At 40.7% G+C, this 18,978-nt stretch overlaps 1 protein-coding gene across 3 annotated transcripts; it reads right to left on the bottom strand.

Moving 5' to 3' along the window:
- Positions 1-336: 336 nt before the first annotated feature.
- BIRC7 (baculoviral IAP repeat containing 7) lies at positions 337-18,960 on the bottom strand. Of its 3 annotated transcripts, none has more exons than XM_056354686.1 (7): positions 18,842-18,960; positions 7,947-8,475; positions 5,690-5,789; positions 4,323-4,401; positions 4,176-4,221; positions 1,998-2,069; positions 337-1,515 (listed from the first exon to the last, which is right to left on the bottom strand). In XM_056354686.1, the coding sequence occupies exons 2-7, from the start codon at positions 8,464-8,466 to the stop codon at positions 1,313-1,315; spliced, it is 1,020 nt and encodes a 339-aa protein (XP_056210661.1). In that variant the 5' UTR covers positions 8,467-8,475; positions 18,842-18,960; the 3' UTR covers positions 337-1,312. The 3 variants fall into 3 exon arrangements, with proteins under 3 accessions (XP_056210661.1, XP_056210660.1, XP_056210659.1); XM_056354685.1 differs by having other exon boundaries at positions 18,684-18,932; XM_056354684.1 differs by lacking the exon at positions 18,842-18,960 and adding an exon at positions 16,077-16,213.
- Between the last annotated feature and the right edge of the window lie 18 nt (positions 18,961-18,978).

Raw genomic sequence — 18,978 nt, 5'->3', positions numbered from 1 at the left:
ATGTGTTTTATGAGCTATGTACCAAAACTTTGCATGGAGTTCAGATGCAGAATTATTCCACACTTACACAGCTTCATGTGTCAGGTCCTTATCCTCCTACATCCTGACCCCTTCTTTTGCAGTTAAGAGAGTCTGGAGGACCCACATGCTGTCTTGTAAATACCAAAGGAAGCAAACGGATGGTAAGAACAGTTGCGTCTCTCACTCATACCCGTGAAGGACAGAAGTTCAAGTGATCTACATCCTGATGCCACTCTAACAACTTAGGACACCACCACACATGCACATCCCCTCCCCCCAGTAGAGCATTATACTATAATCAGATACTCAGACCTCTAAGATAAACAAAAGAAATTTTATTCCATTAAAAAGTTAAATTTCAAAAACTTTTTTTTTCCCTGCAGTTAACAAGCTATAGTTATAGTTATAGAAACTTTCCTCTTTTTGACTACATGACTGAATGTTCCATTTATAAATAAGAATCACCAGTTTAGCTAGCAAACGAATGTCCTGAAAAGGTAAGTTTCCATAGTTACCTTCTAGTAGGATAGTACCCAACAGGTAGGGAAGAGGGTCTATAAGAAGCTTCCATGAGATCATCTAGCAACCCTATCAAAGAGCCTTTCACCTTATATCTAGGTAGGTCAACTGAGAGTAAAGAGGTTGGTTGGAGAGTCTACTACAGGCCAGGTTTTTCACTTAGTTATGCAGATTTAAGTACTACCAAAATGTTTCATCAATTATTGAAAATTCAACAAGGGGGGGGAAAAAGACAGCAAAGAGCTCAGAATAAAAAGCTACATTCTCCCTTCCCCACAATACATCGCTGCCATGTATTCTAGTCTCAGCAGTATGCATTTTGTATAAAAACACTCCCATTTTGACTCAGACTTACTGAAGGAAGCCATCAACCCTAGCAGAATAATCTCTAAACAACTGCTAAATGAGTGAAAGAGAACCAGGGACAGTCTACTGAAAACAGCCTTTGATTTCAACACAGAGCCAGGGTTCATTTGAGAATGCAAGGACTTGGAGAAGGAGAACCTCTGTCCTTTTTGGAGGACAAAAGAAACCAGCAGAGTTTTTCCTGGAGCAGTCCTACAGCAAGATCAGCAAGAGTACAGCAAACTAGCAACTCTTACTAGAGACACTGTGTATGAGGCACATTTAGTAAGTTTTTTTTACACTTACACCAAACTACCCTGCAAGTAAGATTGCTCCAACATCAATTGAACTATTTACTTATTTTCTTCCTCTGCTGTATTATGAACTAGTTGTATAGACTTATCCTTCCCCTTAGGCGCATCATCGTTCAGGACATGAAAGTCCTCACACTTCCTTGGATGACTGCTCTGCAGATCGGACACAATCTCAAATTGAGGGCACATTCTCCACAAGCTATCAGGTGGCCACAAGGAACAAACACAACAGACACATCTCTGTCCATGCACACTTTGCACATCCTTTCCTCTTGCAGGCGTCGGAGCTGTTCTTCCGTGCTCATCCGAGACTCATCTTTACCAAAAAAGAAAAAAGCCCAAACTGTTAGTATCGTAACAGCTCCAGCATGCTGGTCCTGTCATCTTGGGAAGTCACACTAACTTGCTCATCATTTTGTTCACAGACTGACTGAGAAGATGGCAAAAGTACCTCTCAGGCAAATTTCATTTAAGCTGTAAGACTACATCTATTATAGCCTCTAGCACAAGATTTGGCATATCTACACATGCTAGACTCAGCAGGGACAGAGATCAACATCTTTTTACTGTAATATGTAAATTGTCCCAATAAACTGAATTTTTGTATAACAGTCTGCTTTACAGTGGAACTCTAAATCCTGAATAAGGGTCTCTATTCAGTTACCATTCAAGCTAGCAAACATTCCCCTTCAGGATTAAAAATAAATATGAATGAATACAGTGACTACTGATACTATTACCACAAAAATTATCCCAGTTATGTCTAGGCTCAATTTCACCACCGTCAGCCCAGTGCACCTGATTCCTTTTGTTGCACAGATTGCATTTCTTCTCTTGAACTCGATGTTTCAGCCTCTCTCTGAACAGCATCTGTATAACCAGGAAAAAAGATGGCATTAAACGCTACCCCTTTCACCCCTCTTCAGACAACGCTGTTTAAAAAGGATGAAGTATCCTGGATTTCAGTAGCCTTAGGTTAAACACCTCTTTACTCCACTGTTAGCTCCATACGCTCAACCTGATGAAGCTGATGTGCTGTGGTGCTTCAGTTCCTATATGTTAACCTCCCTACTAAGGCATACACATCACATTGTCTGTTCAAAGCTGGTTTATCTAACAGACAGCAGGAGCCATCAGCTGCTCATTCCTGCTCCTGTGCTACTGTTTATTCACGCTTTCAGTTTTGTGGAATTCTGTTTTGCCTTAAAGAAATGGCCTTAAAGCAATATGGAGACAGGAGCTTTGGAAAGCAGGCTTGCTACCAGAGGAAAGCCTGTGTAGAACTGCATCTTCAAATAAACTTCACTTGGTAAACTGACTCCACAAAACAGATAACAGAGGATAGACATAGATAAGTTAAGGAGAACATATATTATCCAAACAAACAAGTAGTATGGCTATTTCTGATCAAATTGTTGATTCAGTTTTAAATGGGCTTGAGTACTTATCCATCCCAGAAGCCTGCCTCTGGTCTGCATCAGATGTGACTTCATGCCCAAGCCTCCACATGTGCAGCTGTCTGCTACTGCAGGTCTAAGGGCAGCAGAAAACACTGAGATATCTACACCATAGCCTACTGGAGGCAGATATAGTTAAGGATACCCTAATAATCACTGTTTCTTCAGATTTCTTTAAAGCAGAACCTTATTCTTCAGCCTTGAAGGCAGGTAGATTTTAGGACATTACTACTCTTAATTCCAGCCTAGGAAGAGAGAAGGCATACCCACAAGACACAACAGTGCTCAAGATGACATGAGTAAGAGGCTAAACACCCACCAAGAACGTGGCTGAGTGAGTCAGGCATACCTCTGCACTGTTGCTCTCTTGCCGGTCTGGCTGAAGCAGATCAGAAATCAATTCAGACTCAGAAAGGTAGAAAGTCCCAGTCATGATATATTTATTTTCTACCAGGTCAGCCACCAAGGCGGCATCAAAGCCCACCTACAGGACATCCTGCACTATGGTAAACTGATCCAGAGAAGGAAAAGCATACAACTTCCAGTTCCTCAGAGGATCTGTAAAGTAGCGAGCAGATACTTTACCAAAAAAGGCAGAAAACTGTGAAAAAAGTATGCCACTCCCTAAAGCTGTTATATATAAAATGGCATTAATATATTCTGGAACATTCCTCAAGCTATCTATAAAACTAGATCAACATCCAGAATTACAGTTTTACTTCCAATCATAATTCACAAGAAAGTCATCAAAGGCAGTTTCATAAGAGCCAAAAAAACCTAATTTTGGATGATTTATTCTACTGTATCAGTGAACAAAGTCTTCCATGTTTGGCCCCAGTCCAGAATCCTTATCTTCATTTTCACATCCCAGAACAGAAGTTTCAAAACTGCTTTCATGAAGATCAAGTGGAACATCCCAATTGAAGTCTCTCCTACCTCATAATCCAGCTCAACCATTCATCAGTAAAGACAGAAGTGGGAAATTTGTCTAGCAGTCCATTCAAAGGCTTAAGTCTTTAAGCTCATCCTATCAGACAGGCATTTCAAAAAAAATCAGTTTTCCACAGTTATGGGAGCCAAATTTCACCTACTTAAACTTCCAGGAGCAACTGATGAATAGGAATAATCCCTAGGATCAGCCACTTTCATGAATGACTAGACCGTCTAGCTGTTCTTTGGTGTCCCATCAAGTATGTTTAAAATACTGCAGTGTGAATCACTCTGCAGACAGACAACATCAAAAGCATGAACAAGTCAAAGTTAGGCAAGCACCCAAAAGCCAAATGATTATTCAGACTAGCCAGATGTCTCTGTTCTTAGACTAAGAGATCTCACAAAAGCAAGCCATTCTTGTGCTAGAGACCAATTCCTGAAAGTAAAGTGAAACAGCTTCTAGAATATCAAAACAAATCACAAACACCATGTCTACAGAGTGCGCAGTAGCTGGGGTGGGGATAGAAGTAGTAAGACTACACCACTTTCAGCAGAAGACAAAACACCATGTCATTATAGAACTGACCTTGGGAAGCAATGGAATCTTGTTCAGTCTCATCCCAGGAATCTCTCTGAAAACATCAGAAGATAATCACAAAAGAGAAGCATGTGTTCAAAACTTCTCCTATCTACCAAGCCTCCATCAACTATATACAAAATATTCATGACTCACTGGTGACAGGGTGCTAGAAGAGGACTCCTGAACACTGCTAACAAATTCTCTCCCCCTTGACCGCAGTAAAAATTCACACCTATAAGCAGAAAAATTTAAATACATTAGTACAGGATTACTCAAGTGAAAGTAGCAATAGTAGTTTGAATTTAGAAGCAAATGGTACTATTGGATTATGAGCAAACTGCTATACTCATTAAAGATGGAGTATCATGTTCTTCCCCCCGCCTTTCCGTGAGGGGCAATGATAAGAGGCTCATGACCCACCCATGCATGCACCCCCCCGCCTTCATTCAGTCTTTGTGTTTGGCCCAAGGTGAGCTCAGTTGCAGCGTCCTTTGGAACAGACCACGGAAAAGGTGGTAATAGAACATTTCGCGGAAGACCAGAAGAACTGTTAAAGAAAAACGGCATTTACATCTTTTTGTACCTCAGAGTAGTAGAAACCAAAATTGTTCTTTGACATCAAAGAAAGCAAACTTAATTGAACTTTTAGATGCTGTCAAGGTCAAATTAGAAAATCTCAGGTCTGAAATGTGCCATTCTTCCTGATCGTGAACATTTGATTTTGCTTTTGAAGTGAGATGGTCTAAATATTTAGGCTTTGTCACTTCTATTCATACAGTTCTTTAAAAAAAAAATAGTTACAGCTTAGACAACCATCATCCAGCAGGTTTCATCGTTAACACAGAACACTCCAGTGATAATCAGTCTTTGGAATAAAAGATGTGGCAGTGCCTGAGAAGATGCCTAAAGGAACTGAAGCCAACTGTCCTGGAGTCAGCAAACTACTGTAAGGCATAACATATGCACAGAGACACTAGATAGACACCATTACTTTTTGGAGAGGGTGGAAAAGGACAAACAGGAGAGGAGATGCAAGGCAGTTGAAGCTATAATAATTAGGTTTTCAGGCCAATCTTCAGTTCTTCCACATGAGAGAAGAGAGTAGGAGGCATGCACTTTTGGAAGACAGTACAGATTAAGTGCCCAACCTAGAAACAAGTTTTCTATCTTGACCCTCTACTAGGACTTGAAGATGGTCCCTTGCTATGCAACTTCGACCTTGAGGATTCAGAACCCTTCCCTTGAAATTTCAGGGATTTCCAGAGGGTTACAGACTACTGCAACAGTTTAAAATGATTGAACATACTCAATTAGTTTTTCACCTGTTCTAGCTAGGTAGAAAAATCTAGAATTAAGCTAGTACACAGACTGGAAGCAGCACTTATTACCAGCGCACCTGTGATTCACTTGTCTCTCAATCAGGAGTACTCCTATCTTACAAAAGAAGAAAGCAGTGTGGAATGCATGGCATATCTTTTGGTCGTGCTACGGGGGACATTTGTCCACCAAGACTGACTTACCCTGGATACCATTTGGCATGTTCCCTCCAAGGATCATCTCCAAACGACCAGTTCCTCACACTTCCATCACAGTAAAAACACCTCACCGTATCACCATGTCCTAAGAAAAGACATCAAGAGATTATTTGTCATGGGAGACACCACGTGCTATACTAGCCCCAGATGGGAATGTGGGGAAGAGATTCAGCACAAAACAGGCCACCAGGCAGAACAGATGAGCACATGACAATTTACCAACACTGTGCAAGTTGTATAGGGGCAGGAAATCCAATGACAGTTTGCACTCCCAGAGCTGAAGCTGGTTGAGATGGTTCCAGAATGGGTCACAAGCTAACAGGCAGCATGCACGTGAGCACCATGACTCCCATGTATGCACATACCTATCCAATCCCCTCTTGCCCGCATTTAGAACACAGCTGTAATTATACCTGTAAACACACTTTGCTTCCTAACCACAGTCTGCCATAACCAGCAGCAGGCACAGTCAGACAATGTACACAGCTTCCATCTCATCGCTATAACAATTTCCCACACCATGGTCCCAGGCTACCCATCCTACTGCTGTGCTCCTCTTCACAGAAATCACACAGGAAGAGAATGAAAGCCAAGCACAGTTAAGAACTGCCTACAAATGCCCTGTCCTAAGGGCAATGAAACAATGTCAATAAAGTCTGCCAGTGAGTGTGGGTCACAGACATGATCTTCCAACCACTCATGTTCGAGCACTGTTTGGCTCAACTCAAGTGCTTGGTTCCAGAGTTCTCCTACTAAGTGACCGCAGGGGAGAGCCACATCAGACTGCTGCTGCCTAATGAGTCCCCAGAGTAAGTCTCTGTGCTGGGCTCTCAAACAGCAGCTCTGTGAGTGATAAATCAAGTCCAACACGAAGCACACAGGTTTTTAGCTGCAGACACTGCTTTATAGTTTATTCAGCGTTCCTGGCCATGCTGGTCTTTTATGTGCCTTAAAAATTAACACAAAAGCAGCAAATAAGCTAATATGCCTGTAACACTGTTCCATTTAGGTACACATGCTGTTTAGCCCCTGCTACTGTGCTCCAAATAGACAGGTACAGATTCTCAGTATTAACTGGGTTTATAGCAAGTATGAGGTTATGCAGTTTGCATGAAAGTCTTGCAGTATTGATACTAGGCAAACTAACTAGTCACTTCCTCTAACTAAAGCTAAAAAGAACAGGTCAGTTATTTAGACAGACTTTCCCACATCCATGTCATTCACCATGTTGCATTTCAGATTTTTCCAGCTATCACAACATTTAAGGCTGGTTTTTCCCCCCCATTCCCATCTTTACCAATAGATAGTACTTTAGTGGATAAAGGGGCAATTCAATTTTGCTTCAACAATGAGAGCGTGAAGCATTCAGGACATGCAGGTTTGTTACTGCTGAGGGATCTTTAGTTTATGGACCCCACCTGCCACTTCCACGTCAGTTTATGTGCAATACAAAACAAATAGATTCCTTCACTTAGAAGTCACACTTGTAACACAGAAATATCACTACATTAGCTTTCAAAAACAGAAGGATCCCCCCAATATTTAATTACAGTACAGTTAATGCTTGACTGTAAGTATTTCCTCTGACTGGACAATCCAGAGAGGAGAGGAGTACTTCTTCAAACCTGTTATCTAACCAGCAAAGCCTTATCAAGGGGAAACAATGATGTTATATTGCTTTTCACATGCGCACGATAACAAGAAATATTGCCTATTTTCCTCAAAAGAAAAAAAAAAGGAACAAAAAGAAAAAAAGCAATCTTATTTCTGTATTACAAGTCCAAGGTTCTTACAGCAAGAGCCAAATGGACTGGCTATCTACAGGTTTCACTCAGATTTGGTTTTTTTGAGAAGAGAAGGCTTCAGTGCCAGACAGAGCTTATACAAAACGTGACAAGTAAGTGCCATAAGTCCTTTTAGAACTGCAAGTAATAAATAGGCTCAATGGATCTTAAAGCACACACTTTTCTGCCAGTAAAACATCTGTTTAAAACATGTCACTTCTTCCACTCATGCTGGTAAGGGAATTGCTTTACTAGTAGACCCTGTGGTACCCAAACAGGAGTTAACACAGAAGTAAATTCTACACAAGTAGCAAGTGAAACAGCACAGGCTGAAGGAAGAATATGTTTTCTAACTACACTACAAATACTTGCAAGTATTTGTACAAGCAATAAAATATAGTGACACCTTCAAAAGTTAGTTTGAATAGGGGTTAAAAACATTTTCCCAGACTACCCACCTGTGTAAAAGAATCCTGCTCTAGCCAGTTGCTCTGGACGCATGTCAGTATATTGTGGCCAGTTCCGAAATGTAGATAGCCTCATCTCCTCTGTTACCATCTCTGGGTATTCTGGATCATCAGGCAGGGCTGTCTCCTCACTGTCTATCCCCTGCAAAAGACTGAGGAACTGCCCATCCACAGTGTCAAAGACTTCCTGAAGAGGAAGCATCTCTTGGTTCCCAACATCCTCACCACAAATGAATTTACAGGAAGGGAAGTACTTCAGGTGCTCTGTTACTGGGCAATCACCAGGTCTCCAGTCCCTCAGGACACCACCACAGCAGAAACACTGTACTTCATCTCTTGGACCCACAAAGAAAAAGCCAGCCTTGACCAAATCTCGGGCAGATACAGGTGAAGTGCCTGGCCACTGCCAAAAAGTCCTCAGTCTTCTTGCTTCACTCCTCATGTTGTATTCAAACAGCTGGTAGCAAGCAGCCCTGAGCTCAACCTCCTCTGCTGGTGTCATGTCCCCCATGTTCTTGTTCTGCAAGAGAGGATGAGATAACCCAGAGCAGTCAGCTGGATTCCTGGTGTCAGGCAGCACTCACCCTGTATTATTTGTTCTTCATCCCCACGCATATTCCAGAAAGCTCCTGGTCTTGACAAAGCTGAGCTTGTTTAGCAGCCCAAACAGAGATCTGGTGCTTCTGTACTTTGCTGTTGAACTTTTGCTGAGCCCTCACTCGTGTCTGAAGGGAAGAGACTAGCACTTTCCGAGCCCCTCTGCCAATTCACAGGAGAGATGCTTGCAGGAACAGACAGTGGAGGGGGAGGGCAAAACCTGTGCTGCCTCCCTAGCTGAACCAATCCAGCTTTTGGCATCTGATCTGTGACAAATCCCCAGCCGTTTTGCTCAGCCTTTAAATTAGCATCAAAAAGACTCTGCTCTTTCTCTTCCTAAAAAGAGATTTAAGAAGGCATGCCATAACAAAGCAAAGAACAGCCACACCCGAAGTGTCTCAATGCTTAGTTTACAGCCAAACACTACACAGTATCAGTATTTTTTTTATAACCTTATTACGCTAATTAAACAGCAAATATATAGAAATCTCTCTATAAAAGAGAATTCCCCAGGACGCAGTCTGAAATAATTACCAGAAGTAAGTCTGGTTTCTAAAAGGAGGTGTTCTTAAAACAAAAGACATTTTCTGCCTATGCTAGTTCTGTGCAAGAGGACAACTGAAATTCAAGTACCACCTGATTACCCAAGCCCTCACCCTACTTACAGTAATAGCCCCTCCCTGCACAAGTAAGCTGAACTGCAACTCAGCTCCTGCTTCTCGTACTTTCTACGTGGCTGGCAAATACACTTTCAAAAGGTCATACAATTACACAACTTAGAATCAGGATCAACTTAATGAATCAGTTAACTTTAGAGTCAAGTCACTACCAATGTGACTAAGTGGCAGATGCAATCAAATCCATTTTTCTGATTAAGTGCCCTGAAAATCCCTTCACCACTTAACTCAATAGGTCAACTAATCCCAAAGAATTGCTAACTATCTACTGGTGAACAGAGCTAAGCATTGTAAATACACATACCCAAAACATCACACAGACAATTACATTAGGAAAAAAATAAGTGTGGACACACACCTAAAAGATAAGGTGTTTCAAAGCTGGTACACCACACTACTAAGACAACTACTGCAGTGCACTCTTTTGAGCAGACACGCTGTAAAATTCAATCAGGCAGTGACCACCCATATAGCAGCTACTATGCAGTAAACACAGAGGCTGTTAAGAGGCACTTGGGCCAGTAGCATCTCTGAAGTACCGTTCCTCCTAGTTAAGTGCTGCAGAACACTTGGGGGGAAAAACTTACAAGGCATTTTAGTTGTGAGGCCTGTAGCCAGAGTTAACAAATCCATCCTTCATGGGTGGTATACATTTAGTGAGTTTAAAAAGCAAACACAAGCTCACTCAGCCACATGCCTCTCAGTAAAAGGTAGCAAGGAAGAGAAAGTTCATTAGCAACTGGAATTTTCTTCTGTAATTGTAATCACAGAAACAGAATCGTAAGAAAACACAGCTTTAAAAGTTTGTTTTAGAAACTATGCTCTATTTAACACAATGAGGTAGGTACTCAAGAACTATGTCACTAGTACAAAGAAAAACCTATCCAGAAAGCAAAAATCCCATTATTGATGCACAGCAGGATTCACAAGCTAAGCAAACTTATGAGCATGCAGTATTTTAGCCTGCACAGCAGATTTTACTATCAGTACACAGAGAAGCAACACAGACTTGTTCATCAGGCATAGCTCCACAATATCAGCATAGCTCTCACCCCAGCCCTACCAAAACAAAAGCTATTATTCGTAACACTGCTTTCTACCTAGAGGGTGAGTTATCTTAGCCTACTTCCACTTTGGAAGTGTGCACCAGAGCACGCTTCACAGCAAGACATAAAGAAAGAAAATTAGTTTTTCCACCCAGAAGTTCAACAGCTGGATTAAGCTTTTTTAAAATAAGAAATACAACATAGTAAACCTAATATATCTTTGGTTTATGAAGAAGCCCATTATGGTTTACCTACATTAGAGATATTTACGTGCTCTGTAGGAGACCTATTAGCTTGGCTAACAAGGTTCTCCAAACCAAGTTAATATTTTAAATAGTTACAACTCCACTAAAACCCAATATTCTTCCACAATCCACTACTTACACCTACAGGGTAACATGCTTCCAAAACATCATCACAGCTAATATCAACAACTCCCTATCATTAGCACAATAAAAACTAAAAGAAAAAAATAATTACCTGTAATATACTAAAAAAAACTCAAAACACTTTTAAGAAATAAAACTCCCAACCCCAAAAGTTTCAAACTACCCTCTTCTCTTCTAAGCAATGCAGAAGTCTTTCTAAAAGAGGCAAAAACCCTTCCAAGGTGTAAGTGGTCCCACCTGACACAGGCCTTTTCCAATGCCTCGTTATCCCCACCTGGTTGGTTTACGTGCTGAAACTCTCTATTGGCTAATCAATCCAAACTTCACCTTTTCAAGGGGGAGTAACCAAGGAAAGATACAAGGTTAAGCTCAAACTTTTTCCAAAAAAACTGGGATAGCAGCTCTCTATGAAAAGTATGACAGCTGTCTTAGCCCTGGCAATCATGTGCAGCTCTGTGTCTTTTTCAACTTGCTCTCATGCATGTGTTTTGCACACTACAATTTTTAAGAAAATGTACTTTAAAACGAACAGATAAAAGGCAACAAGAGTTTACCTACCCAAGACAGCTTGAATAGATTGCAATGCCTTTAGTTTCAGAATAAATGCTCTTTTGCTACCATTGCATCTTCACAACTTGAAATCTTTCTATTCTCTTGCCCTCCTGCGGTCATGATTCAGAAAGAAGGATTTTAAGGCTAGTTTTGAAAATCACTTGAAAATAATGTTTTCCTCTACCACTTCTCAGCCTGAGAAGATGCATGCAGTTTATTCTAAACTATGTGCTTGGCAAAACATAAGCTCTCCATGTTAACATAAAAACACAGTGTTTTATCTTCATAAAAAATGATAAATTAGGATTTTTCTTTTAAGTAAAAAGATCCCAAGTCCTTTTCTTCAAGGTCAGCCTACACAAACATTTTAATTAAAAAGAACACTGTTGAAACTTCTTTATTTTTAATTAAATGTGTTAACGAAAATTGCTGAGCAGTAGAGGGCAGTGCTTATATACAAAATTTAAGAATCTCCTAACAAGCAAATGTGGTTTTGGTCCCTGTCCCCCATGAACTTATATGTAATTGCACATTATTTTTTCCTCCACAGATCCTGTTCTTTATGAGTCCATACTGATTTTTGAAGAATGCATCCTAAAAATAAAAGATATAGTCAACAAAATCCCTCTTACAGAGACTGTTCGGGGACTCTGCTGATGGGTTGTAGCAAATCACCTGTTAATAAATCAGAATGATTGACAGTTCTGATCTTATGAAGCTCTCGACAGTCAATGACCTCATCTTGTACTGCTTATAACCACTTTGCTTCTCAAATCTGATCTCGGGAGGTGTCAGGCACATGGTAGGCTCCTTGATTTGCCACCCTCACAGCCATGCCTCGGCCTCCCCAGCAATCTGCAAGCAGCTCTCAAGGATGCTTTCATGCAATGCTTAAAAATCTACTGATGGCACAGGGTAGCGCTAATGCACCATAGTGCTGTGGTAAAGTTGTACCAAATTGCCAAGCCTGTACAACGCCACTTGTTCTAGGGGAGGCCCCAGGGTGATGGTTGAAGAGGGAAAAGCTTCTAAATTAATTAACAACATCTGGCTGATTCTAGCAGTGATTATTGGGAGATGGGGGTTGCTTACATAACATTATTTCATCACAAAAACTTCAAGACAGGTTTAAGGTTGGTTTTCTGTGGGGATATACTCATGATTTTGAGGTGAACATTTCACCAACAAAGGAAAGCTCAGAAGGACTAGTGAGATAACTGTAGCAGAAGAAGATAAAGTGACACCAAGTCTGGTGCTGAAAGCAAATAAAAATAAGTTACCATGAATAAATGGATGGGGTTTTGGTTCAGCACATCAAAATTTGGAAAGCAAATAACATATTCAATAATGTGTTCTATGCAACTAATATTGATTTTTTTAGCAATTCATATACATTCTTAGTTCCTTTTCAGAGTTAAGATGTTCTACTGAACTTTTGAGTGCTTCTTAAAACAGAGTGTAATAAGCTAATGACAAACAAATGTGGGAATTGGTAAGCATCAGCCAGGAGTCCAGGATAGATAAGTGATAGTGACCAACAGCACCATCACTGTACTCCTGTATAAGAAATATAGTAACTTCTATATTGCTGGGCTTATTCCAAGCATAGCTGGAAACCAATCCTAGACAGTGATTTGAAACACTAAGAAGAAAGGAAAGTAAGCATAATTAATCAAAAATACGTTTGCTAATATCAGCCTGATTTGAAAAGAAAGCAGCCAACAAATATAAGGGCGAAAGTACAGCTGGAAGCGTGATAAAGAGCTCGAAAGGGCTGAAGTGGCTGGAGCCCCTGGAAAAACCTTAGCATCTCTGACCTCGAGGTTCTACACAGCTATAAGGGAAGGAAGCTGTTCTGTGTGCTTTAGCTCAAGGAAGACTGTTCTGCTTTCATCAATACATTAAGAGTTAATAACAAATTCCTGAGGAAGTAGGGTTTTGTAACGCTGGGGGCGGGGGGAAGTATCCGTTGGCATTACTGAAGAAGCAGAGGCTGGAACACCAACAGAGATGCCATAGCTTGCCACTGCAACTCATGGGTAACGGGCTGGGTATCAAGGAAAATTATGGCATAATTCTGATTCCCACTTGCTCAGAACCACCATTAACCATTATGAAGACAAGGATTCATTATGCAGAACAAAACATTGAGCCCTTGTGATATAACTGCTTTCCAGCCTGAAGCAGAGTAAATAAAAGCAATAAATTTGTAGCCATAGATGTAGGTGACTGCTTCTGTTTCTCCATTTAGGGCCTTGACTTTCCTCTTCTGGCTGCCTCTTCCTTGCCTGTTGTCCTTCATCTTCCTTCACGCTGAATGGCCAGCTGGTCTCATCCTGCAGCAAAACACCTGCACTCTGCTCTCTCCCAAGAGCTGCTGGCACTGTTTCCTGCAACAGTAAAACCTGTGAGGGCGCCTGTCTGTTCAGCTGCCTTCCAGCGCAGCACTGAGGGACCACAGCACATCACTTGCTGTCTGCTGACACAAAACTTCACAGCATCCATAAAACAAATCCATCGTGGACAGGCAGTGTGATCCAACCCAGTGAATAATGGCAGGGCACACTGAAAAGTGACCGGTCACACCAGAAACACGAAGTCATTCCCTTAGAGCAAGCTCAGAAGCCTCACTTTGCTTTTTCATCCAGATGAAGGTTCTTTCCTTTACTATAATGAGTACTGCTATTCATCTGAAGGGGTCTTCTCTCCTGATCAATGTTTTCATGACTGCACTTTCCTCAGTGGATTTTTCAATAATAACAAAGAAAAAATTTAACACATTAAGAATGATAAATGATTCATTGCTCCAAACACTAACAATCATTAATTCAGGAAGCCTGAAAAATGTTGCTCTCAGGTAAATATACATACTATAAATATATACTGCCAAAATTAATGTGCAGGTGAGTAACAGATACATGTTTTGTGATTTCCTAAGCATTCAAACCTTTCAGTCTCCTCCCCTAATTTTTCTTCTGGCCTCCACTACCATAGCATTTGATTGTTTCAAAACTTTGTATATTGTAATAGTTAGGAATAGCTAAATGTAGCTTGCAACGTGATTCATGGAAGTGCTTAAAATCAAATACTATTAATATACCAGCCCACAGGAACAGAACACAGTACATATCAAAAGAAAAATCTGCAAAGGACAGCAGATACTCAAAAAATCACTAGAGGAACCGACCTCAAAATCCTACGGTAATTTGAAAGAAAAGCAAACTAACATGCTAGTTCCTTGGAACATAGAAAATTAGTTTTTCAGCCATGAGCCACTACTGTGTTTTATGTTGTTTCATAACTTCATGATTTCAGTGTTCAACCTATTATAAAAATATTTCTGCTACAGAAGATAGAATGAGTAGAAAACTGTTCAATGATTTTTCAAGAGGTAACTGTAGAAAACCATTTCTTTTTTAATTTTCAAAATGGCTTTCGGAGCTGAAAAAATTGAATTTTCACTTTCACTTTTTGTCACTTTTTGTTTGATTTTCTACCCCTTCTTGCCTTTGCCAGTGAACACAAAACATCATGGGGAAAAAAAGAACAAAATCAAACCCCACCCATTATTTGGGGGGTTTTGTTTCCCACAATATTCTGAATACTTAAAAAAACTCTGTAAAAATTCAATGCTGCCCCAAGTTGAACGAACTATTTTCAGCAGATCAATCTGATATGCAAAGAGCAAGCAGAGTGCTCAGAGGGCTGAGCAGCAGCACAGGGACAGAAGACAGGAATTACAGTTTCAGGAGAGAACTGTATGGCTAAGTACAATTCCAACAGTGAGCATGGAAAACACAAATGATACTCCCTTTCTTCCTCCCTTTCTGAGTAGCACCTGGCTGGTTGCCCCAAAGATCAGTTGTGCTTTTCTTTCCTCTGCTCCTGCCTCTCCCTCCCACTGATTCCAGTCATTGCCCAACTCCTGATTGTGACATGAAGGAGCCTCGCTTGTGCTTATTCCCTCTACCTACTCAAAGCTCAGCAGGAGGTACAAGAACAGAAGACACGTAAACTGGGTGGCATTGCTACTCCAAATTGTTCACAAATAAAACTAACAACTCTTCAGAAGTGATTGCTATCAGTTTGTGACTAATGTATGTTCCACCATTCAGCCATTAATTACCTTTAAAGAAGGATTTGTCAGGCATTGTTATGATTCTAATGGAGTTCATCCTACTTTTTAATTGGTAGAAAATAAGCCATCAAGAAACATGGAACATCTGATTTTCCAATTAAATTCTGCTGTAGTTTGGAACATGTTTTTTATTGCAGAGGGATGTGCCTAGCTGCCTGAATACTGCTTGGATGACAGGCAGAAAGATCTGTTCTTGAGCTATTCACACTAGCAATCATCTGTTTTTCTCCATGCAAATTGACTTGGAATAGGTTTATTTTATCCCTGTATCAATAATCAATATCAAGACTGAAAGATGAGGAAGAAAGACAACAGACCAACCTGAAGGACACTGCAAAAAGCTGAAGTGAAAAACAGGTGTCTGTATTCTAATAAGTAAGCAAAGGCAGACTGACTTTACAATTTAATGGAACCTACGTGATAGCAGCAAGAAAAGTTGCCAATGATGAAGATCAAGAGGGAGACGTGGGAGAGTCCTTGTGATCAGTTATTGCTCAGTTGAGCTTCTTGCTAAAGCTTTTCAATGAAGTTATCTTGCAAAGAACAGCATGTGCAATGATGATGTCAGATGATACCCGTTCACAGGCCACATTCTTTGCATATGATTTCCCTTCTCATGTTTTCACAAACAATGTGTCAGTGATACGAAAAACAGGAGAGGAGAACAGATACTATTTCTCTGTGTCTGCTTTTCTTTTTCACCCTAAAATGATGGAAATTACCATTGGATCCTTGATGTGGTTACATTCCACAGGGGTGCAGGAGGGGGATGATTCCAGCACGGCAATGTCTGAGTTTACCCCCGTGCTCATAGAGAGGGCTGCATAAAATTCCTTTAAAATCTGAATTTAAAAAAGAAGAAAAAAAGTATTCTGTAATTTACACATGAACTCTTCTGAGATTTCAGAGAGCTAGCAAAGGAAGAAAAAGGTACTTGTAACTTTTTTGTATACTAGAAGAACATACCACCATTTTGTTTTCAACAAAGTCAAAATAAAACAAAAACTTGTATTACCCTCAGTGTGACACTCCAAACTGAATACTGCCTCATCTATATGTTCCAATAGAGACTTCTCATATTACTAGTTTTGTTTCTAAAAGATTGTGTACTTTTCAATGGATAGAGAAGATCATTCTCCGAGTTACCAGGAAAAAGCAATAGATCACATTTTCCTAATGCAAAAGAAAAAAAATTAATTCCCACAAACATGGACTTATGCGTACACATGTATGTATGTCTGACATGCTCTTTTTATCTAAAATAACAAGTATAGCCTAATGGCTGTAGTCCCCTGTACCTTAGAATGCTGAAGCAAATACAGTTCTAACATTCTGCCCACATACACTCATGGCTAGGATGATTCATAGTCACATAGTTTCTATATCAAGACTAGTGAACATACACAATCACATGGACTTCAGAGCAGTGCCCATCACCCAAGTATCCACCTTTCCCTTTTCCTTCCAGACAGATGTTCCACTCTCTAGCCATGCTGCTCACTTTTCTCTCAAATTTTTTTTTCGAAGCACTGCTCTTCAGATAGCCTTTCCAGCTCATTCAGTGACTCTCAAGAACACAGACTTACTAAGTTTGTCCATAGCTATATCATGTGGCAAACAGAATTAAGATAAAATAACCCAATCTCTACTTGCTACCTAAGCCAAACAAAGAACCCAAAGCATCTCCCGGTGCTGAAGATTAATGCACTACTCTTTCTTCCTTATCTGTGGATGACTGATCAGAAAAAGGACAAAAGAAAGTGGACTATTCATTTCAGTTATGTTATTAGAACAGTAAATACAAACTCAAACTAACAATTTTCAAACCTGTGAACAGAGAAGACTCTTGTTTCTAAAGGAAAGGATGATTGCATTATTTAGTTATCTTTCATGAGGACTAAAATTTGCCACTTTCACCCTCAAAATTAAGCATGGAGACATTACAAGTAACACTTTGCAACTTCTGGAACTATTGTCTCGTATGGCAGAGTCTTAACTACTTTGGTCAGAGCTCTACTTGTGAATGCAGTAATGAGACTGGATACAAGCACTACATAAATTGGTACTAGGCCCAGTTTGGGCCTCAAGTTATTACCTCAGGCAATAACACAATATATTATATATGTTAAGAGCTTGACTTGGATTCATCTTTCTCTCAAATATGTTCTTATATTGTCCATACCTAGAAACTATAAGTGGTGCATGCTTGTGTCAAGAAACCCACACAAGAGGTATGTTCCAAGTCAAAAGAGACTTATCAAACTCTATCTCTGGAGGTATTTTGATACCTTCAAGAAAAAAAACAACCAGGTTTCTGGCCAATTTAAAGACAACTATTTCCATTCTCCAAACAGATTTCAGACACCTATGTAACATGTTAAAAGATAATCTCAGCAATATATTGTTACGAAAATTATTTGTTACAAACCCTTTTACTGTACCAGTTTCCAAAGAAGTCAAAAGATAGTATATTCTACAAATCTGTTTTAGTTGCTATCATCTGGTACTGGTGTTGTTTAGAAACACTACAATGACATTTTCTTTTGTTGTGGTCTAAGAGGCTCCCAGTCCATCACACTCTCCTTCAGCATTCGGTGAACAATCATTACTATTCTTGTAAGTCTGCAGGACAGTAAAGCCTCCGGCTGTTACCATAATATGAACATTAAGAAAGCAGAACAATGTTGATTTCTGATTCATCACAAAACATTTAAGATTTGGTCACCAGAACTCATATAGATTTGAGGTAGATTGCCACACAAGTTTCTGTATTAGAATCAGTATATATATTATAAAATGGAGGACCCCGGGAAGGGCAAGAACTGCCCTTTTGTTCTGTGCAGCACCTACAAGCTTACTCAAACAATCCTAAGTAGAACGTAAAACCTATGAAGAGGCAGCAACAGTTCTGGCCATTAGATATTCCACCCATTTAGAAAGATAAAAACCCAAAACCAAACAACAAAAAAAGCCAACAACCCACTATGTACAAGAAGCATAAATACAGCCATTAATGAGGTAGAACTCAAATAAAAGGATATTGCCATCATTTAATTTGATTTCTCCTTATGCCATCCCTCCCTGAAAATTACAGGTGTAACTTTGGCACAAAGCAGCACCGAGCGGTTATAACTCAGGTGGGTTATTCAACACTGCTTCATTTCCTTACATCTCCTCAGAAGAGAGCACAGGTAAGTGACAAGTCTCCCTGAAAAACACTAGTTTACTTCTTGGCCCTGCTGAAACCAACCCAAGCTATGCTACAGAGGCCAAGATTTCACCCAGGTTCTGCAAAACAGCAGCTGGGGAAAAAAACAAAGTGAATTAACCTGACAAAAACCCGAGATAACGCCGGGACCAGCAGCAGCCGTCTGTCAGGCTGGATGCAACCCTGTCAGAGGGTCTCAGGCCGGCCCTGCGCGGCCTGCGGGCTGAAGCGAGGGGCGAGCGGGCTCCCCTCAGCGCCACGGGCCACGAGCGAGCCCACCTGGCTAGTCTGGGGGCGAGCCGGCCGGCAGCGGGCCTCGCCACCGCCGGGCGCGGCCGGGAGAGGGATCGGAGGCGGCGGGAAGGCGCCGCTCGCGCAGGCGCAGCAGGTGCCGCCGCGCTCCGCGCGCTGCCTCC

Source organism: Falco biarmicus, chromosome 10 (genome assembly GCF_023638135.1).
Source record: "Falco biarmicus isolate bFalBia1 chromosome 10, bFalBia1.pri, whole genome shotgun sequence".
In the NCBI taxonomy this organism is placed as follows: domain Eukaryota; kingdom Metazoa; phylum Chordata; class Aves; order Falconiformes; family Falconidae; genus Falco; species Falco biarmicus.
This window is presented reverse-complemented; position numbering and strand designations above follow the sequence as displayed.

Coding starts and splice junctions, on each gene's coding strand:
- BIRC7 (XM_056354684.1), bottom strand. CDS start 16,166: ATGAGCACGGGGGTAAACTCAGACATTGCCGTGCTGGAATCATCCCCC. Junction 8,476..16,076: donor ACCACATCAAGGATCCAATG/GTAATTTCCATC, acceptor CCTCTCTTGCAG/AACAAGAACATGGGGGACAT. Junction 5,790..7,946: donor AGCAGGATTCTTTTACACAG/GTGGGTAGTCTG, acceptor GTCTTTTCTTAG/GACATGGTGATACGGTGAGG.